The sequence below is a fragment of the Adiantum capillus-veneris genome, chromosome 12 (genome assembly GCF_014529385.1).
Source record: "Adiantum capillus-veneris isolate H3 chromosome 12, ASM1452938v2, whole genome shotgun sequence".
NCBI classification, from domain to species: domain Eukaryota; kingdom Viridiplantae; phylum Streptophyta; class Polypodiopsida; order Polypodiales; family Pteridaceae; genus Adiantum; species Adiantum capillus-veneris.
The window spans coordinates 93740728-93763467 of NC_140942.1; the positions used below are offsets into that span (position 1 = coordinate 93740728).

Consider the following 22740-nt stretch of genomic DNA (forward strand, 5'->3'; position numbering starts at 1 on the left):
CCTGGGTGGTCTGCAGAAGGGAAGGGGTCCTTTTATAGCCACTCACCAGGATCCCACTGTACTCGTGCCAGTGGACAACACTCCCAAGCCCATAGCCTCCAGTGTCTAGTCTCAAGAGCTGCTGGGTCAGGGTCTATGACGCAAGTCCTCCTACAGATGCCCACTACTCGGATCCTCTGAAAAGAGCACTCTGCTACCTGCGGGGCCTCTACTGCAACTCGCTGTAGTCGTCCCCCACCCTGAAGCTCGAAGAACAGGGTTGGGACAATCTCTGAGCAGGCCCTGGCTGAGATGAGAACCTCCAGTCGTGTGAAGGCTCCCATCCACCGAGATGCTACTGGCTCGAGAGGCGTGAGCCACTCAGCTAGAACTGACTCTGAGATGTCCTGACACATGATCTGCACCCCTCTCATATCCTGTAGCTGGAGCCCCTGCACCTCCTCTGACAAACCTGTGAACTCTAGCCAATCACCTAGAGAGCGCGTTGGACCTGCTACCATGGGACTAGAGTTACCCGGAACGCGGAACGGGAACGGCGACGGGCCTCCCTGCGGAACGGGGGAACCGGAACAGGCCCGGAACAGGAACGGCGCGAAACGGGAGGCTAAAAAAACACCCAAATATTGTTTTTTTTTATGTGTTTGAATACAACTAGTACTAGAGTCCTTTGACTCTAATACTCACAAAAAACACGATTCGAAGACCATTCAACCTTATTATGACTTGATTGGGATGTGCGGTGCCCAGAGTACATAACATATGTACAACAGTGAGCAAACACAATGCCCATACAAAATGCTCTCAAATAATTGCAAGAGTAGTAGTCAGAGATAACACTTTGGAATTAATTATGACTAACAAGCCTCAAGGGCCGCCAAGGTGCTACAAAAAAAACAAAGGGAGGCAAACCAGTGACCACAATACCAAAAGACTGAAGGTGACAAATACCATAAAGATGCTAGTAGCTACAAATGGCAAAGCAAGGCTCAAGCAGCCATACAAAAAGGTAAGGATAAATGGCAAAGACTCAAGACTCAAGAGCCACTAGCCTGAGAGGCCTCCCAATCTGTAGTAGCCGGCTGTAAATCATGCACATCCTCCCATTCCTCATCATCGAGCTCTAGGCTCGGCTTGATCTCAGCCACGGATGAAGTACCTGGTGTTGGTGGATGTGCATCTCCACCTACCTGAGGAGCCTCTTGCTCGATCTCCCACTGTGTAAAAGGATCTGTCTGTTTGTCTGTACTCTTGCGAAGCATTTTCAAATTTGCGCTGACGAAGACAAGATCATTAGCCTTCTCCACTCCAAGCTGATTCCTCTTCTTGGAAGCAATGTGGCTAAAGATACTCCACAATTGCTCCAAGCATGAGGTACTAACTGACTGGCTGAGAATATGGATCGCCAATCTCTGAAGCTCAAGGCCATCATAGCCATAGTCCTCCCACCATAGCATTGAACCTATCTTCCTGCAATCAATCTGAGCATCTCGACTGCCAAATGACCCCCGCATCTCTCTGTACCGTCTCAACTGATCTCTGACAATGCGTCGCCCATCTCTGTCTAGAACCATCTTGTTTAAGATCTCTGTAAATTGGTTCATGACTTCTCTATCTGTCTCTTGCCTTGCACCTTGGAACTCTGGATCCACCATGTACGTTGCCCCGTGTAAAGGAGAGACATATGAATTCCACCTTGAGCTGCAAAGCGCATGGATCTCCTCATATCGCTCTGCGTTCGGCTCAAGCTGTGCAAGCTGCTCAATCATGCGGTCCATTGCCTTATAAATCTTGCCAATGCAAGGATCCATGCCATCCAGAACTCGAAGCAAATGAACCACCGGTTTTACTTGTGCGTCTAGACTCTTGAGCTTCTTCCAGAACTCAAGATCCTTTGCCTTATCCTTGCACAAAATCCCTGCAACTGTCTTTGCATAGGGGGAGGAGGTGGTGAACTCATCACTGATGAAGACTTGTTGGAGCGCATTTTGACATTCAGACAGCTTGCGCACAAGAAGAAAGTTGAATGCGAAGTGGGTGTCTAAATACTTTAGAAGCACTTTGCTGCCCGACCTCTTGAGGTACTCACTTCGAACAAAGTTGTGATTGTTGATGAAAGTAACAATCTTCACTGCATCAGCAATGACTCGAGCGATCAAGTCTAGCTTGCCGATGTCTTTTAGAAGGTTGTTCAAGCAGTGTGCCATGCAAACGCACACTGTCACATGCGGATAGTGGCCCTCTATAATAGCTGCTGCTGCCCTATTTGATGCCTCCCTATCTGTGACAAAGGCCACCACGTGTTGCTCACCGATGGTTTCTATGGCCGTTGTCCACTCTGCAAAGAGGACATGGGCGGACTTGCCACTCTCGGTGGCATCATGAGAGTGCACAAAGTACATCTCTCCACTCGAGTATGCGACGAGACCATGGATAGATCTCTTCCTTGTATCGCTGCACCCGTCGGCAATGAGGGAAACACTATGTTTTGCCCAAAGACGCTGAATATTGAGAGTTGCTTGCTCCAGGATAGCCTTCTCTCAATCGAGCAAAGTGGTTCGGAGAGCCTTTGAAGATGACAGCACATAGACGGTGCCATACTCTTCTATCCGTTGCACCATGACTTTTCAATACTCCGATCTATTTCGATCAAACATAGAAGAGGCTAGTATCAAAAAGGTGGAACCGACGATAACGGAAGAAATGAGAGAGAAGATTGATAAATCATAAAACAATGAACATACCTGGCCGCGACAAATGGGATATGGTCGTGATAGAAGAATCGAGCCACGGCTGCATCCACCTCTTCCTTCTTTCTTGGGTCCCAAGAGGTGGCAAGGGTCCTTTGGCGACGATTTGGACCTTGTGAAAATGCACCAACACCTACACCGGGTAGAGAGGAAGAAGGGAAAATGAGGGTCTTTGGATCATTACCTTTGCATGCGGGCTTGGCTTCTTGGTTGAATTGCCGATGCTTTTCCTCGAGCTCCTTTCTCTTCTCGATGGTTACGTTGGTGCAAAATCTCACCTCATGTCCCGGCACTCGAAGAAAGTGTGCCCTTACTTTGTCATGCCCCCCTTTCCGTGTATAAGAGCATAGCTTGGATGCCCATTCACGAGAACCTCCCGCCGCCGACAAGGTGCCCTCCGAGGTCACTTCATCCCACCACAACCACTCCTTCGCCTTTTGAGTGTTGCCCGCATGAACGGAGGGGGTTGTACGAGAAGAAGAGGCCATGGAATCTAGATGATGGAAATTGGAATGAGACTCGAGAGAGCTTGAGGCTTACAACCTTGAGACATGAGAGCAAGAGAGAGCTTGAAAGTTGAGAGCCTTGAACTTTGAAAGCTTGATGCTTGAGAGCTTGAGAGCAAGATAGAAGTTGAGAGCTTGAGAGCTTGGTAGTTTGAGAGCTTGAGAGCTTGGAAGTTGGTAGCTTGAGAGATTGAAGCTTGAGCCTTGAGAGCTTGAGAGCAATAGAGCTTGAGAGGCTAGAGCAAGAGAGCTTGAGAGCTTGTGAAGGAAAAGGGTGAGGGCTTGGCACATTATATAGTTTTTGAGGGCTTACTGTTTTTGAATTTTAAGTTTCTGTCCGTTTATTAACGTTGGAAAAATCTGTCCGTTTTTTTCCCGTTTTGGCGTTCCGAATCCGTTTTGAGCCCGTTCCGGTCGACCGTTCCGGTTTGAGTCCGCCTGTCGGAACGGACTGCCGTTCCGGGACGTTCCAAGCATTGCCTACCGGCTGGAACGCCGTTCCGGCATTCCAGGCATGGTTTTACCCGTTCCCTGGTAACTCTGTTTTCAACACCACATCAGCTAGCGATTTGCATTTTGCAGATTCCGGCGACAACAGAACCTCAGATCAGCCTAGCGTTTTGCATGTTGCAGAGCAACCGGCGACAGCAACAGAATTTCAGCTCTAGCGTTTTTGGTTTGTAGATCAGCCCCGGCGTTTTGGAGATTTACCGCGACGGAACATCAAGGAACATCAGCGTTTTCAGTTTTCAGCAGTTAGCACCCGCAGATCAAGTCCCGAACCTCACAGATCTCATCTTCCCGCAGCAGTTCCTCGTCGCACGGTCAGTTTCCGCAAGGTTTATAGTTTTAGCCCGGAAAACGCAGATTTCAGCATCTGCGTTTTTAGCGGATCGTCGTTGCATCGTCATCGCCGACATAGCCTAGACTTGCATGAGTCACATGCATTTAGTTTGTACCATTTTGTGCAATCATAAGTAGACCACTCTCATCGACGAGAGTGGGGCCTTCCGAGGAGGGTTTTACAACGTCTCTGGTGCCGTATCTCTCTTCTCTCTCTATCTCTCAGTCTCATGCACTTGCACGCACAGTGTCCATTCACTTTGTTTGTGATCATAGCATTCTCTCATTAAGAACGGAAGGCTCCACCTTCCATAAGAACAAAAGAAACCTTGAGCAGAGGTCGGAGCACTCATCTTGAGCAAAGCGCAAACATTCATTCCGCTGCACCTAACACTCAAGAAACAGTCAAAAAAGAGTTGCAGGGATGCCATGCCCTGAGTCTGGAAGGTGAAATCCAGAGGAGAGAACCTTGATTCTCGAGGATTTGAAATAAGGAACGGAAGTTGTCACAAGGCGGGCACCACGTGCCAATAGAAAAGAACAGACTGAACAAACTCTTCGCACTTCAATAACAACTGAACTGAGAGAGAGAGAGAGAGAGAGAGAGAGAGAGAGAGAGAGAGAGAGAGAGAGAGAGAGAGAGGACACGCGACACGGAGTGGCGGAATTCCACCCCAGAGAGTATTGGCCCCAAACCTTGGCGCCCCTTTCGGTATTTCTTTATATTGCATCATCAAAGTACAAGCTGGTACTCCAGACTCTGCACCTTCGTACTGAAGCATGCCAGAGAATGAGCCCTAGCCTCATATTTAAAGGCCCTTGGCCTAAAAAGCAGTTTACATGAAAAGCTTTGAAACTCAAAAGCTTCTGGTCCAAAAAGTAGTTTACATGAAAAACTTTCATTCAAACTCAAAAGCTTCTGGTCCAAAAAGCAATGCCAAAAGCTGCCAGCACAATTTACGGAAATCCGTACAGCCTGCCACGTCATCATGTCAGCGCAATTGTCGGAATTTGTCTGTTGCCTTAGGGTTAGGGTTAGGGTTTTTGGCAGAAATTAGGGTTGCAGGTTTTAGGGTTAGAGTTTTCAGAATTAGGGTTTCTTGCAGAAATTAGGGTTTGCAGGTTTTAGGGTTAGGGTTTCCAGAATTAGGGTTTCAGCAGTTAGGGTTTTCAGAATTAGGGTTTCTGGCAGAAATTAGGGTTAGGGTTTTCTGTACTCGGGCAACCACGTCCTCACTCGGTGACACTTCTTCTACTACCAGTTCTTCTTAGGGTTTAGGCCCCTTGGCCGGCATCTGTAAGTTGGCTCCATTCTTTAGGCTTTGACACGTCAGCAGTTTGTTCCAGAAGTTCCTTGGAATAGGGTTTTGCCCGAGGAATAGGAAGCTGAGGCTTCCAGGAACCATAAAGTCTTATTCTAGAACGAGCGTGGTAATACGTTTCATTCAAGTGCTTGTATACTTCTCCTCAGTAATAAAGATACTATTACGGGGGGGGGGACCAACCCATCTTCTGGTCCCAGTACTGTGCCGATCTTCTCACTCTATCCCTCTCTCTCTATCTATTTCTCTCTATATCCTCTGGCTTCAGTATTAAGTGATAAATTCTATTTATTCGAGTATATTCTATATTGCTATGCGCTCCCGTTTGTGACAGTGGTATCAAAGCATGGTCTCCTCTCTTTCTCTGTAAAGGAGGACGACTCTGGGAAGATACGGGAAGAAGCCATGACAAGCCAAGAGAGAAGTAAGCAGGCGGAAATCTAAGTCTTGCAGGAAAAGCTTGCAGTGTTGGGAAAATTTTCTCTCTCTGCAAGAAGTCGACACAAGACTTGGGATTCTTTGAGAAGGGGACAAGAGCATGATGCTCAAGAACCTAGAGAATCCAAGGAGAGGAATGCTCAAGATCCTTTAGAATCTAGAAAATATCCATGAACATCAATCGAGAACCATAGCCATGAAATCCAGTCATTCCGGGAAGGATATGAAGGTGGTCTTTAGACCTCAGAACACTCTGGTCAAGTTTGATACTTTTGACGGAAGGGAAGATGTCCCAAAAGCTACTGCTTTAATTCGATAGTTTGAAGTTGCCTTTGCAAATGACAATTTCTAATTTCTTAGAAGCGTCAAAGGTGAGATATGTGACCAAACACCTCAAGGGGATTGCAAGTACTTGGTGGTATACCAGAGCTCTGCAAGGAACTTACAACAAGACTTAGATTCAATTCAAGGCTGAATTTTTTGACAAATTTTTTTCCTCTATGCTTTGAGGAAGGCATCCAAGAAATTTTGGATCGGTTTGCCCAATAGGAACACGAGCAAGTCAAAGCAAGTAGTGGTTTACTCTTGCCAAGGTAGCTCCACTCTTGATCCTCTCTGAGGAAGGAAAGATGAAGAAGTTCAACGAAGGACTTTTGCCCGAAGTTTGTAGACGCATCTGCAAGATACTTTGCAGCAGATGGTGGAGTCAACAATAAAAGCGGAAAGGGTACACCTTAGTGTACATAGAATCTAATCCCCGCAGTGGGACGGGAACCATTGAACACAGAAAAACGAATTTTTGTTACCTCTTCTCGAAGGATACGTTGCTATCTGGAGAAAGTTTAGAGTAGGGAAATTCAATCTAACTCCTGAGTTTTTGAATAGAAGACCCTCAAACTTTAAGTGAGAGGGCAAGTCTTTGATTAAAGTTGAGTCTTTGAGGAAGTCATAAACTGCGTATTGCTTTTATGCACGAGATATGCACGTGTCTAACAAGGACAATCACTCTCGAGTATTTATGAGAGTAGGATCAAGTTGGAACATTGTTCTAAGAGATGAACTCGTTTGCTAAACCATTTGGAAGGTCAACTATTGATTTGGTATCCGGTAATTCTTGAACAGATTACCTGCTACTACGGGTAAGAAATTATGAAGCAACCATTCTGAGCTTTCAAGCAAAGAAAAGCTTTCATTAAGCTTGAGTACTCTTTAAGTCCACACCCCTACCCGATAAGGGAAGATATGGTAGTGCTTTCCGCACAAGTGAAGGACTACTCTCTTTATGAGGGAAGAAGCAAGAGTAGGCCTTGGCCTATGCTCGTAGAATTCCACATTTGAAATTCAAGTTTATTGATGAGCGGGTTTTGCTCTAAGATCGAGCCAAGGGATCGTCAGGCTGAACATCTTCGCTCTAAGGATCTTACGATGGGAGGGTAATCTCCCAGGTTCACCGAAACTCTAACACAGCTTAAGAATTATGTACACCTTTGGGTACATGGATAACACACGAAGATGCAGACCTATGCCAAGGTGGGTCATCCAACCACTTGATTTTTTTTTTTGTTGAACGGAATAAGATGAACCAACTTCCTTTTCAGGAAATGGTCCGGTGGTTCGTAAGAGTATAATCTGCCAACCGTTTCAAAATGGTAAGAATTACATATGGGAGAACATCCCTGAGAATCACAGAGGGTTCGCTCTATTGTGAACCGGGTTTGAACGTACGTTCAAAAAATGCTATGGCTAGAATCCTATCCACTTAAGATTTTGCAAGTTGTCATTGATGCTTGCAAGGTAAATCATTTTTTATGATTTTGCAAGGAAAGAGACGCTAATGGACGTTGGGAAAACACTGCTGGGTAATAACTCGCAGGAGAAAAAGATTGGAAAGAAGTGCCACTGTGCACAAGAGATCTTCGGATCAGAACAATTGGCCTACTCAAAGTAACGGCCCGGAACAAGAACCTTCTTTAAGGTGATCGCAAACTCTATTTGTGAAAGAAAGACATCAAGATTAATACTCTATGACTTGGACATTCCCTATGTGGACGGACACAAGAGGTTCAATACCCTCTGGAGTATCAACATAGGATTATGCGTAAGGACAGATACCTAGATTGATTTCTAGGAGGATTATTCTTCTCGGGATTGAGAAGGTGGAATTGAGTTAACAGATTCTCGGATGAGGAAACTTTCGATCAGTTGGAAAGACGCGAATGATGAGTTCTTATATGGTTCGTAAGTTGATGATTGGTGAAGGATATCCTCGAGGTACTAGAGGAACGACATGAATCGGTAAGGTAAGTATTGTAATTATCGAATTTTTGTTTAATTAAATTTTAAGTTCTCTTTTGAGAAAGGACTAGCTCAACTCACCATTGAGCAAGATTTGGAATCTTTTCGGTTTCTCCCTGGCAATTCAATTGGACCTCTACAGTTAAAGACAACTGTTTATAAGTGAAAGGGATGTTGCTAAATTGGTTTTATCTGACAGGAAAATATTTCTAAATGAATTATTGGATTTATAATTGAGAGGGTTTCTCGCTTGGAACACTAAATAATTCTAAATGAATTATTGGAATTTTAAGTGACGGTTTTCTCACTGGAGACATCCGAGTACAGAGTATTTCTAGTGCATCATTCAAAGTAATGACGGGAGCACCTAAAACGGGAATATCTGTAAGGCCCCAGGAACGGGTACTTTTGATGCGTCACATTGGATAGGTGACAAGGAACATCGGAAAGAAGTATCCGACCATCTGGGAACGGACATCTCTGATGCGTCATAGGATGGGTGATAGAGCATCGTGAAGGAGATTGTACCGTAAGTTCGGTAGAAAAGAACTAGGTGATGGGTATTCTTGATGCGTCACAAGGTGGGTGACGGGTGCATCGGAAAGGAAGTATCCATAGTCGAGAGGAAATTCCGAACTGTGTTAGAATTGTGTAGAAGGAAAAGCAAGCACTTGAATGAAGATGGATTCAAAGGAAACTTTGAGGAAAAACGGATGCTTTTTGAGAAAGCGGGATTGCTTTTCGGGAAAGCAGATGCTTTCCCATGAGGAAGTCTATGTCTGCATTGCAACTATGCATGTGATTGCATCTAGGGACACCTCGGAAGTGCTGTGAAAGCGTTGTTTTTAACTTATAAGGTTTTATTGAGTTTTTGAACAGATTCAGACCATCGAGCCGCCCACTTAATAAGTCGGTAGCCTATGGTTAAATAAAGCAGTAAAAACCAGCCAACGATTTTTCTCTCTTTTTCAAGCAGAACAGCGCAAAAAAAAACAAAAAAAAAAAACGAAAAAACGGCCGCGATCTCTACGCAAGCAGCCAATGCTCTGCTATCTTTGCCGTAGCCAAGGAGCTATAAAAGTATCACACACCCTCTCCCAGAGGGAAGACCAGTTTTTGCGAGGAGATGCTGCTACAGATTTTAGCCGCAAAGAAGACGTTGCCAGTGATGCCCATGGCTGCCCCAAGTGCACCAGATGTCGCTAGGACCCAGTGCACGAGTTCCCTTGCGAAGAAGTGCCTACGGAGCGTGTTCCCATGGCGACAAGCTGTCGTTTTTCTCTGTTTTCAGCCCATAAACGTCGTAGACGGGGTTGATTTACGAGAAGGAACCCGAGAACACACTTCTTTTGTGTGTAGGATTGGAAGAGAGGATTTTCTATGTAGAGATCTCTTCCGGGGAATTGCTTTTCGAGAACCGAGTTGCGTTTCGAGCGTCGAGACTTTGAAGATAACGATTTTCATGTTATGATCTCTAAGTATTTCCTCGTAGTGAGAGAGTAGGAGCAGAGGAAGGCATGAGCCTCTGCAGGAGAAAGCGCTCTGAGGAACTAGAGCCAGATTAGCCCAAGGGTTTCGTACCTGAGTTTGGGGAGAGGTAGTCGCTCGAGTTGTGATCCGGAAGTTGAGATTCCCAAGTAAGGACCCCGTGTCCGGGAAAGTAGAATTATTCTGTGGGAAGAGGACTCAAGAAACAGAGTCGGAAAAGAGTTGCAAGGATGCCATACCCTGAGTGTGGAAGGTGAAATCCAGTGGCGAGAACCTTGATTCTCGAGGATTTGGAATAAGGAACCAAAGTTTCTTGGAATAGGGTTTTGCCCTAGGAATAGGAAGTTGAGTCTTCTGGAACCATCAAGTCTTATTCTAGAATAATCGTGGTAATACGTTTGGTTCAAGTGCTTGTATAGACTTCTCCTCAGTAATAAAGATACTATTATGGGGGGAGACCAACCCATCTTCTTGTTCCCAGTGCTGTGTCGATCTTCTCACTCTCTCTCTCTCTCTCTATCTATTTCTCTCTATATTCTCTGGCTTTAGTATCAAGTGATAAATTTTATTTATCCGAGTATATTCTATATTGCTATGCGCTCCCGTTTGTGACAGATCTGCTTTTAGCTGAGCCTAAGTCAGAGAGCCGAGATGCATGCAGAGAGCAGGTGTGGGCACAGATGTCTTGTTTGGTCACTGAGGAGATGCGCGAGAAGGTTTTGGCACATAAGGAAAGAAAAATTAAGGGAAAAGTTGCACGACAGTATTTGGTGAAGTTCAGGAACTATCCACCTATGGATGCAAAGTGGATGGAAGAGTGTGAACTGCTAAAGTCACCAAATGTATTGTAGCTTTACCTTGAGGCCTTTGGGTTACAACCTACATATACCCCAACCCAACGTGTTCAAAAGAGGGGTAATAATGCAGGTAGCACATCAAATGTGCATACGGATTCAGTGTAATAGAAGTGGACACTTGTCTACAAGTGCTGAAGGTATTATGCTCACTTCTATCGTAAATGAAATAACAAAAATATGAAGGTTTCATTAAGTCATTTGTATCTATGTTTCATGAGCTTTCATGCAGATACATGTGATGATAAAAGAATGCTAATCACACTAAATCATCTATGACATGTATATCTGGTATGCAATCAAGGATGTTTGCGATTTCAAGAGGGGGGTATGTCACGAGGCTATGGCAACCACTAACCTTAGTTGTTGGTTTCGATTTTTCCTTAATTTTTGGGACCCTCTTTTTAAAGTCACAAATGGTCGGACATTGTGTGGCGAGTGTGAAATGACTGACGGTCGAGAGTTTCACCTGCAGTCGGGAAGGGCAGGTCGTCACAAGATGGTTGGGCTGTCGGTACTGGAATCCGAGCAGCAAAAGGGTGTCTAGGCTCAGTTCGAAGTCATTTAGGCCCCTCGCTACACTTTATAAGTCGGTGGGTACTAGGAATTAACTCAAAAGAGGCAAACTGGACACATGCCGGCTCGAGATCACTTTTTTAAGTCTGCATGAAGAGGGGGCGCACAATTTGAGAGTGGGGGACTGATTTTTGCTCTACAAGTGAACACAAGTGTGTGTGAGTCGTGGGTGCAGGTGATCACAACTTTAATGGAAAGCTTGCCTTCTCCCTTGTCTTATGTAGCGCAATGATTCCGCTCGCACCTTTGAAACAGAATCGTAGTGCCTAGCTCTAGGGCTTTCCATCTGTATGTACAGTTGTGTGGGCTCATGCGCGTATGCCGAGGCAAGAGCCTCGTGTCCAGGTACTGGATTAGCTAATTGCTAATTCCCCGCAGGTACATGTGAATTTGGAGAGATTTCACATGAGAAATCTTGTCTGATTCAAAGGGCAAGTAGCCCTACATGTATGGGAGTACGAGGGCTTGCTACGGATGCAACCGACAGGTGAAACGGAGCCAAAACAGTAAAATACAGCCTGCTGTGTGCTTTTGCAGGTTTAGGGTTTTGACCCGAATGGATCCTTAATACCCCTAGGAGCTTCGGGGAAGGGATGGGATCATTGTACAGGTGATCGGGTGCATTTTTGGGGCAAAAAAAAGAGAATTCAGCATGCTGCAGATTCCCGCCAGGTTTGGGAAAGTGCTCGAATGCTACAGGGAAGTCATCTTTTACATGGGGACTTTGTTTGTGAAGCCTCCTTTTGTGGTTATGCTACCGAAATCGGGCTAGTGTGGGCCATTTTCAGCCCCGTACAAGCGGGACAGCTCGTTGGAACTTGGAGGTTTTTTCCCAAGTTTTATAAGAATAAAGAAATATCGAAAAGGGCGCCGCCTACAGGGTGTCACTGTCTGCTTGGTAGCACTCTAGCTGCCAAGCCGTGGTTTGTTTGAAGTGTTATTTCCAGTTACAGGTTTATATGCAAATTTTCTCTGTGTTGTAAAGTTCAAGTAAAGTTTTTCAAGTAAAGAATCGGGTGTAAGCTAAAGTCTACGGCCCTATGGGCCGGTTTCAGCAAGAGCAGTAGGCAATGTCTGAAGCAGTCACAGTTGCAGTTATGTGTACCTCGGGTCTATCCAGTTGGCATGACAATTTTATATCGGACCGGTCACTTGTATGATCAGCTTGTTATCAGCATGGAGAGCCTCTCTCTCTCTCTCTCTCTCTCTCTCTCTCTCTCTCGTATTCTCAGATGTGCTATCTTTTTCTATCTCACTGATCTCTCTTCTCCATAGGTGCCTTGTTCATGTGTTTCGCATTGCAGGTATTCTAGATCGGAGTCGAGGTGCCCACCGGATCACGAGCCATTTCTTGTCTTCATTGTATCTTCTGCTGCCACCTTTCACAAGGACACATCTCCTATGTATGTCATAATAAAGGGGATAAACTTCCCAAGGAATCTCTTGCTAAGAAGGCGAAAACTACAGTACGGGAACATTTTTGGCATCTCTATAGATGGTTCCAAAGAATTGTGCAGAGCATATGGAAAGATAAAATGGCTTCAAGGCACTTATCTTCTTCGATCTAGGAGCCACCGAGAATATTGTCTATCCAGAGTTCCTCAAGCAGATGGACTTTGATTATGATAAGTTTGCTAGAGAGATTGTGGCCGAGTTAGCCACAAGGCAAGCTTTGATTTGTATTTAGATACTTTTTGAACTCTGTTTGAGAATACTATTGTAGAATTGTTTGAAATAAAATTTATATATTTTGAACTTGTCGTGAGTTTGCTTGATTCTGGTTTTGATGTTGGTTTCAACGTTGTTTGAAAAGCCTCTATAGTCTGGGGATCATTCAATTGTACTAGAGCTGTGAATAACTCATGGCCCGGACTTCGGTCATGGGGAAGTTCGAAATCTCTAAATGACGCAGGTTGCGTTCTGAGGAGTGTTTAGTTGTAAATGGAAACCTTCGAGCGACGCAGGTTGGAGTCTAGGGGGCGCTTGGTTGTATATGGCCTTTGAATTTCTCATGGCCTGGACGTCGGTTCTCAGGGGTAGTATTAATAGAGAGACAACCTGTGTTTTACGTTGATAGTCTTATGGGCGTGGACTTATGAACACGGTGCTTTTGGAGGCACTGTTTTTCATGTGAGATGCTTTTGGGAGGCCAAAGGTTTGTAAGTATGTGCACAGGGGTCTCTCTTTAGTATTCTACCTTGTGGAGAAGCAGAGTAGAGTCCCATAGTTTGTACCTTGGTGAAGCAATATAAAGAAATACTGAAAGGGACGCCTTGGTTTTTGTTGCTTTTCTTGCCTGTAATAAGTGGGCAGCCGGCCACGTTTAAAAATGGTATGACCCTGCTAAAATCTCAATAAAACCTTACAAGTTGAAAACAATGCTTACACACTCACAACCTAGGCGTCCTTTGTTGCAGTCTCATGCACAGATGCAATGCTAACATAGAATGGTCTTTGCTTCAGAGCTCTCTCTCTCTCTCTCTCTCTCTCTCTCTCTCTCTCTCTCTCTCTCTCTTGCTATCAATTGGCTTCAGCACTAAAGCATAATAACCTATTTATCATAGTATATTCGATATTACTATGCACTCCCATTTGTGACATCGTCCATCTTCGGCTGCCACTTCTCATAGGATCAGAGTGTTTCTCTCTTAGTGCTTTTTTGGAATGGTTGCAGCCCAAAAGCCTCAACGTGAAGCTCTAAAAACTGAGGAGTATCTATTCCATCCACTTCGCCTGAACTTGAGAGAGTATTTCTGGACCAGCTTACTTACAACTGGATATCGCAGCTATGGGAAGCAGCATCTAGGAGGAGAAGGAACCGATGCAAGAGCACGTGAGTCAGCTTTGATATCACTGTATCGACAAGTCACTGACAAGCAATGAACAGAACAACACTACCACGAATTGAACTGAAAGAGCAGAATACTTGAACTAAACACTTTAGACAAGATACGGTGGGGCAGAGTTCCCCAGATGCACTGGCCCGCCCCTTGCTGTACTTCGTTATTGTTTGAATATTCACAGTTACAACTGCAGGGGAGAGCCTCTTCGCAATTGCACAACTCGCAAGTCTACAAAGCCTCCCCCAAGGCCTCGTACTTAAAAGGCATTGTGGCCAGCTTTTACAAGTCACCCCCAAAAGCAGCTGCTAACAATAACTGGCGCCCAAAAACCTGAAAGTCAACCGCTTTCATTACTGTACCAGAAAAACGCTAGATGGTTTCTGAGTCAGATTATTTGCTTTTTAAATAAATGTAGTACGTTTATGGTGGTTTTTGTCTGCATATATCTGATGAGCTTGTGAAGTTTGTATGAATGCTTTTTCTCTGTTCACACCTACCAGTTTAGGATCCCATAGTACTTTTATTTTAGCATTTTCTCATTTTGTCTTTTCATTTTGTTACTCTGACTTTGTATCAGATTCACCACATTGTAACGCTTTGGTCTCATAGGTCATTTTGGCCTTTTGAAGACGTTAATATAACATTTTATTTCATTTCATTTCTGTCACTCTATTTGTTAGCCTTCTCTGACCCTGTAAAGCATGTAGATGTTTTGACTTTTTGCTCTTTAAATAAACAGGATAGTTTATGTTGGCTTTTGTTTTCACACATTTGATGGGATGGTAAAGTTTGTGTAAGTGCTTGTTCTCTGTCATTGTTTTTATGTCCAGCTATCGCCGACCCTGTAAACCATGTATATGTTTTGACATGCAGCTCTGGTGGTACCATGGAGACTGTGAAGCTAGAGGCTGGTTTCTGTAGTTCGAGTACAAATTTAGGGGACACATCCTTGAAACTTCCAGATGCTACACAGCTTCTTGCTTCTTTTGATTCTGTAAAAGAGAGTCTAGCTGTGAATGTTGGAGGCAGTTCATTCACGTCAACCAAGCGGTCTGATTTGAATGGGTCTGTAGATGGTCCTCGTAAAAAAATTCCAAAAGGAAATTTGATACCACCAAGGAACTTACCTGATACCGCAGGTGGATTGTTATTACCACCTCAATTAAGAGGCAGGTTTGACTCTGCACTCTCTCATTGCTATGTCAGTTTATCTATTGTTGTTAACATGCAGTTGATGAGGAGGGGTGTCGAAAAATAGTTAGTGCCTAATGGCGAGCACTGCAGGCACTTACTCTGCCCTTAGGGAGGGATGAACTTGGGCCATAGACCTTTGGGCTGATGGGCACTACTTTTAAAAATGAATGAAAAGGTGTTCATCTTCTGTAATGAAAATTTGTTGAAGACGCTGCCATCAGATTAGCAACGAAGGGGGCTCTAGCGGTTAACTCGGTTTTTTGTAAAAGATATCAAACCTACACGAAGAAAAGACATTAAAAGAAAGTTCTCATTTTGGCTTCACGGCAAGCTGCTTGACATGCCACTGCCCATACGTAGAGAGATGGACCTTGGGTCAATGGGCACTGGCGTCGGTCATCAGATTAGAATCAAAGTGGTTTAAGTCGAAGGTTTGTGTAAAAGAGACGAAGAACAAACATGAAGAGAGAACCTTTATTTGAAAATTTGGCTTCATGGAAAGCTGCTTGACATGCCACTGCCTATAGATAGATGTATATTCAAAGTCCGAAGGTTCTACATAGATTTGGTATCTAGTGTCAATCATTAGGTGCATTTTGATTATTCAGAAGAGAATTTCTTGTTATTCTACCTTATAGCTATGTTGCACCACTTCTGTAAGACGGTCACTATTATTTACTCAATGTGATGTTTGTCTTTCCTTACTGACACCATCCTGTATTTCTACGTGTTGTATTCACTCTTCATGCAAGTTCACTGCAACTGCTACGAATATCAAAATGAAATTGAAGTTCTGTTCATGCGCAGTGTATAATGGTTCAGTGCTACTTTTGAAATATGCATCGGGGAAAGGTAAATGAGGGCAATGATCAGAGTCTCTTTTTGTCAGGTTCTGTGTTTCTATATTATCGGCAGACATTTTTGTGTTCATGTCAACTTGAAGTTGTTCTTTTGACAGTGCCGTTTGTAACTTTGCTTAATGTGGTAATGTTTGAACTTTGTCTTACTACACCAGAAGCAATGTAGCAACTGAAGATCTGGACAAACTTTTCACCAAAAGACAGAGAGCTCGTGAGTCGTGAAGGGGCGGGAGTCATCTGAGCCAGAAGCAATGGGTGTTGGAAGATTCGAATAGCCATGCAAGCAACTTCTAGTGTCTTGTCCCAGGCTTTGCTCATTGAATAGCATGGTGAATGATGTGTGGACATTCCATTTCGCTCATCCATGATGTGATCAGTGTAAAGCGGTGTTGGTGTTTTGACAAGGGCTCAGGTGGTTCACCTTCTCGTCTACCAACGTGTGAAAGGAGCTCCTATATCAGGTGTCGGTGAGGGCCTCGAACTCATAGCAAGGGCCTTGACATCTCTTTGCAACATGGTGTGCTTGCTAGTGTATATTTGACTTGTTAGGACATGGGAATTTTCAAATATACAGAGAATGTCGCACGGTTACCATGTATTATTTGCTGGGTATCTTGAGATTTTGGCCTCACAAATCACACTAAAAATTGTGAAATGTCCTGAAATTTTTGAAATTCCAAAACTTCCAAGTCATAACAGAAGAGGTTTTACTAACACATAGGGTTTGGATTTTCTTTTAGGTCTCACAAGTTGCTCTCTGTGGGATATATAGATGAGAAACATGCTTTGTATGCTTTGTCTGTGCCTATGATAAATGGTTTTTGATTCTTTGTGTCATTGCTTTCAGCGTGGCATCGATCAAGGAAATGAAATGATCTAGCTTGGCAACGTAGTTTTCTTGCTGGAGTCAAGCAGGATCATGGGGGGGGGGGGGTGTTTACTCGAGGCTCGATGGCTTGTCATTGCTTTCTTTGCACATCAACTGATAGATAATTGGTGCATCTTTGTTACACACATTTTTGAAGTGTGAGTTTTGAATAGACTCTTTGAATGAAGTTACGAGAGAACATAATGGAGGTATTGTATATAGCCTATATGTACTAAACTTAGAGGTATTCAGTATGCACAAATAGAGGATCACTTTGTTTCAGAACCTTGTGTAACTAGCTTCTGCTCTGAACAATAGCTAACAATTGAAACAAGGTGTGTGCGCATGCATGCATGGACTTTAATGAATTAGAAGTTCAATGAATTACCATCTTAACAAATATCAAGAGCTTTAGCAAAGTCGAGATTCATCAGAAGCATGCCTTCTTTAGATATCTTGGCATAGTCCACAATCCTTGAGACCAAGTCCATATGCTGGACTAACTTCTGCCTAAAAGGAAAGAGTCTCAAGGCTATAACTTGTTGGAAATTGGGTCATCACCAAATGGCAGGCCACCCACTTATCAATTCAAGGAGTATTTTTGTCAAAGTAACTCCCTACCCATTAACTCCCTACCCATTAATTAAATAACAATGCATTAATTACGCAATCCTTGAGACCAAGTCCATATGCTGGACTAACTTCTGCCTAAAAGGAAAGAGTCTCAAGGCTATAACTTGTTGGAAATTGGGTCATCACCAAATGGCAGGCCACCCACTTATCAATTCAAGGAGTATTTTTGTCAAAGTAACTCCCTACCCATTAATTAAATAACAATGCATTAATTACACAACAACCCGCTTTTCTCTGCTACCCTTGAAGCAGTTGTACCTCCTCAACAAAAACCCATTGACATCTAAAACTACACACACAGTCTTCGCTTTGAAGAGTGTAGGTATAACCTGCAATAGAATTGGCATATCAGTAGAGGATAGCACTAAAGTTTCAAGAGGACAAGAGTCCGCATTTGTATTCCTCCGTTCCATTATCACACTTTGCACTAAATCTACATCACCTAACCCCTTTGAGTGTTGACCTTGCATGCAACCTGTATCACCCAATCCCTCGACATGTTGACCCTCTCCTTTGCATGCAGACCCTTTGTATGTTGAACCTCTAATTGCTAAACCTCCATGCAACCTCTATCGCCCAACCCCATTGCACCTGGCCCTCTACATGTTGTCCCTCCATGCAACCCGTATCACACAACCCTGCTGCATGTTGACCCTATGCATCCTGACCCTTCATGCAACCTGTACCAGCCTTGGATTCATCACAATGGGAGTTACATGTTCAATTCCATGGAGAACTACTACTTAAAACATGTTTGGAGTGGGAGATCAAAGCCATCACTGTTTGACATTCGGGCGTGCATTGAATTTGGTGTAGCCTTCTTTGATGCAATCTTTTTCGTTGTAGACTTCTTTGGGGAGGTTGCCATGTGAGCAATATCTTCCTTGATCTCTTCTAATATCTCTGACAAGTGCAAATTTGTGCTTAGGTATGGATGGGATCCTCTCACCACTTGTTGACTATTTTTTTGTCTTTCGTGGGGACACTCCAAAACAATTTTGGACCCATCTCCACCTCTTCTGGTTAATGTACACTTGGGAGTAGTACTATTTTACCTCTTACCCTCTGCAATTGGCTCCATTAAGGAGTCAATATGGAGAGTGAACTTTAGTTGTCATTAGGCACTTACACGTTATGTCCAAGTTTACATTGAAAGATTACTTTTTTTCCTAAAGTTAAGTATCAAGATTCTTAAAGTTTTCTCTCATTTGAAGGAGACTTGTGTCACTAATTCCCACTACTTTGTGGTCCCAATGGTTACCTCAGCTACCAATTGTTGGAATTAGGGTTGCAGGAAAACACACACATCTTGGAGAAGATGAAGAAGCTCCATGCACTTTTACACAACAAAGTGTATATTGCTTAGTGATGCACAATGGAAATATAAGTTAGCCCTAGAGTGATGGGCGTATATAAAATGCACAGGGAAAAAAACCTCCTAATGAAGGAAAAGATGCCTTGATGGTCCTAAGTGTGTTCACACATATCACTACCACACATATGGTAACAAATCCCCCCTGGAAGTGATGTAGTGAATGAGAGCTGACACATAGTGTATAGGAAGTGCCACGCCCTGAGGACATGATTAATCCACAAAGGAAGCAAGTCCAAAGCTTTGCGAAAATATTCGAACTTCTTCGAGGCAATGCCTTTGTAAATAGGTCTGCAAGGTTTTCTTGTGTCGGGACATAAGACAAGCCGATCTCTCTTGTTGAGAGTCTGTCTCTCACATAGTGATAATGCACTTCAATGTGTTTTGTGCAAGCATAAAAAACTAGGTTCTTTGCAATTGCCAATGCGCTCTGACTGTCACTGTAGATGATGTTGGACGTGTGTTGTCCAACACCTGAATTAGCCATAACACATGTGAGTCATGCACACTCAACAGTAGCTATGGAGACTTGCCCTGCAGTCAACTTCACAACTGAAAATGGCCACAGTAGGTTGCTTCTTGGTCAACCATGATATGCATGAACTGCCGAAGCATGAAAAAAAAAACCACTTGTGGACACTCACGTGTCATAACAACCAACCCAATTTGAGTCCGAAAAAGCATGCAAATCTGGCGATAAAAATCTCCCCTTGAATAAAACAACCCAAGATGTAAAGTGCCACTCAAGTAGCAAAAGATTCTCTTAACAACCTGCCATTGCTTAGATCCTAGGCTATACATAAATCTGCTAACATGTGAGATTGCAAACTGAATATCTAGCTTGATATCGCATACATAAATAAGACATCCAATAGCAGTTTGTTGATAAAGAGTGTCATCGACAGGATCACCAGCATTATGAAGACTTAATTTCAAATGTGTTTCTTGGGAGTAGCAATAGGTTTGCAATCCTCAAGTCCAAACTTACATAGTAATATCTCTATATAGCTAATTTGACATAAGATAATACACTCATCACACTGCTTAAACTGTATGTCCAAGTAATGATGCGAAAGCCCCAAGTCCTTTATCTTGAAAGTAGCATTCAAATCAGTTTTGAATTCAACAATGTGTGTCTTATTCAGATGAGTAATCAACAATTCATCTACATATAGAACAATGATGAGAAATACATTACCCTCACACTTGACATACAAAGTGCTTTTAGTTGGACTGTTACGAAAGCCCCATTTAATCAACTGAGTGTTAACTTTTTCATACCAAGCACGAAGAGATTGCTTCAATCCATATAAAGATTTCTTACATTTGTACACTTTGTCTTGTTGTCCTTTCTTGACAAAACTGCGAGGCCGCGTTAAATAAACTTCCTCAAATATATCACCATTCAAGAAAGCAATAACAACATCTGATTGATGTACATCCTATCCAAAGTGAGCTACCAATGTACATAGAAAATGAACAGTAGTCATACAACAAGTGGGAGTAAAAGTCTCTTCATAATCTATGCCTTTCTGTTGTGCTTAACCTTTTGCAACAAGTCGAACCTTGTAGGGATCAATCTCACCATCCGATTTACGTTTCAACTTTGTAAACCCACTTTGTACCAATGGCCTTTTGCTAGGAGACAAATCACTTTCCATGTGTCATTTTCTATAAGTGCATCATATTCTGATTGCATGGAAACCATTCAATTTTTTGAATTATGCTTCATCAAAAGAAAGAGGTTCCTCCTCATCACATAAACTAGAAACAGCCAAAGCATGACAATCTCACACATAAGATGCATGGCGAGAACTTGAACGTGCACGACTAGATAAAGGTGCATCCAATTTACTGTCATGCAAACTATGCACTAGCCATTTTGGCATACCTCTAGCCTCCTTATTCTCAGCCCTTATTCTCAGCCCTTTCCACATCGAGTACATCATGTACATCTGCATCAATAATAGACCGATCCGTAACATTTTCAAAAACCCCCATAGGTTGTACATTTTTCTCATTGGAATTTCCACCATTAAAAAGAGGCAACAAAGTGTAATAAATGTCTTGTGAGCTTACATTATTGTCTCTGGTGCATGAGAACAAAGGCTGAACAGAATCTTCCACAAACACAACATCCTGTGAAACTAAGATACGTTTTGTTTGCGGATGGTATAACTTGTAACCTTTGCTTTTACTACTGTAACATAAAAAATGCATTTAACAACCCTATCATCTAATTTTTTTCGTTGCATTTGTGGCACTAAAGAATAAGCTAAACAACCAAAAAAAACGCATGTGATCAATAGATAGTTTTTTTATCATGCCATGCTTCACCTCAAGCCAAAATGAATGTGGAAAACCTTGATTCTTGATCATACATCGTGCCATTCCACAAGCGACCTGTTTTTCCTTTCAGCGACACCATTTTGTATAGGTGTATACGGCACTGTACATTGGTGTTTTATCCACAATTAGCCAGAAATACATTAAACTCATGAGACATACTCCCCCCTGATTCGAACGAAGGGTATTATCCATAGTACATTTAGAGATATTTTCACCTATATCCAGAAATTTCTTGAAGCACATGAACACTTCGGACTTAGCTTTAAGGGAATACATTCATGCATGTTTGGAGTAATCATCAATTCACGAAGTATAGGTAATTGCCTAAGGATGGAGTTTGCATATGCCCACAAACATCACTATGCACAAGTTGCAACTTGCATGTAGCCCTGATCAAACCATCCTTTGGAAACTTTGAACGCTATATCTTACCCAAAATATATCCTTCACAGACATGCTTAGAAGCAATTTTAGCCTCATTGTGACTTGCATAAAGACCAGCCAGAATATCCCAAGCCTGTTTTTTGAGTTTGTTGAGAGAATGTGAGGAGTGCGCTTCACAAATAATACAATCAATATGTGAGATTGTGTATCTCTAACACCCCAATGAAATTTCTTAGCCATAGGCAAAAAAACTCTAGCAGAAAAAGACCTGCCAGAACCTGCAACATCCTCAACGAGCCTATATCCACAGAAGGTACACGTACATCAATGCCTTGCACAACATTCCAAGCACCCTTTGACACAAGGACATGATTCATCATGTAAGCCCCAAATTGGGTAGTTATCTCCGTCATAGTTTGTCCTCAGTAGGTAGCAAGCATCTTCAAATTGTCTATGGTTGTCAACCATGGCAAGTGACTGCGTGTGATGTGAAAACTGATCAAAAAGAGGAAAAACAAAGTAGGACCAACATGTGCTATATGGCAGAAAGATTTTAAGGGGCTCGTTCTGCAAAAAATTGCATTGATAGAAATTTTGCACAAAAGGACAAAATTGCATGCGTAGTATTGCTTGTAGTGGAAATGGAGGCCAAAATGAGTGCGAATGAAAATTCTAACCAAACCAAGCTCTTCAATGCCTCCCAAAGAATTTCTTGACCTGCTGACACTCACCAATGCTCTCCCAAATTGGAGAAAGTGAGCAGGCGGGTGTTGGCGGTGCATACAACTATGCCCAGGAGGATGCAACCTTCTCTACTACCAATTGTTGAAATTAGGATTGCAGGGAAACACACATAGCTTGGAGAAGATGAAGAAGCTCAAGGCACACACAGAGAGTATATTGCTTAGTGCATATTGGATACATAAGTTAGTACTAGAGTGATGGCCGTATATACAATGCACGAGGAAAAAAACCTCCTAGTGAGGGAAGAAATGCCATGGTAGTTTTACGTGTGTTCACGCACATCACTACCACATATATGGTAACACCAATTTAATACGTTTTTGTTAGTTTTCAACTATTTTTGATATTTGTGCATTTGTCGTACCAATTAGAGGTTTTGGGCCCACTTTTGTTGTCAAAGTGTCAGTTCATACAACATATTTTC

The 22740-nt window shown here is 43.0% G+C and overlaps 1 protein-coding gene across 3 annotated transcripts in view; it reads left to right on the forward strand.

Annotated features, from left to right (window-relative positions):
• Positions 1 to 16682, forward strand: part of LOC147446148 (uncharacterized) — an 85347-nt gene extending 68665 nt beyond the window's left edge. The window contains exons 2-3 of one of the 3 annotated variants that reach the window (XM_086525437.1): positions 14786 to 15081; positions 16122 to 16682. In XM_086525437.1, the coding sequence (XP_086381563.1) occupies positions 14786 to 15081; positions 16122 to 16132 (307 nt within the window). In that variant the 3' untranslated portion in view covers positions 16133 to 16682. Of the gene's footprint in view, positions 1 to 12373; positions 13737 to 14785; positions 15086 to 16121 lie in introns of those variants that run through there. The other 2 variants (XM_086525435.1, XM_086525436.1) reach the window with 2 other exon arrangements.
• Positions 16683 to 22740: the final 6058 nt, after the last annotated feature.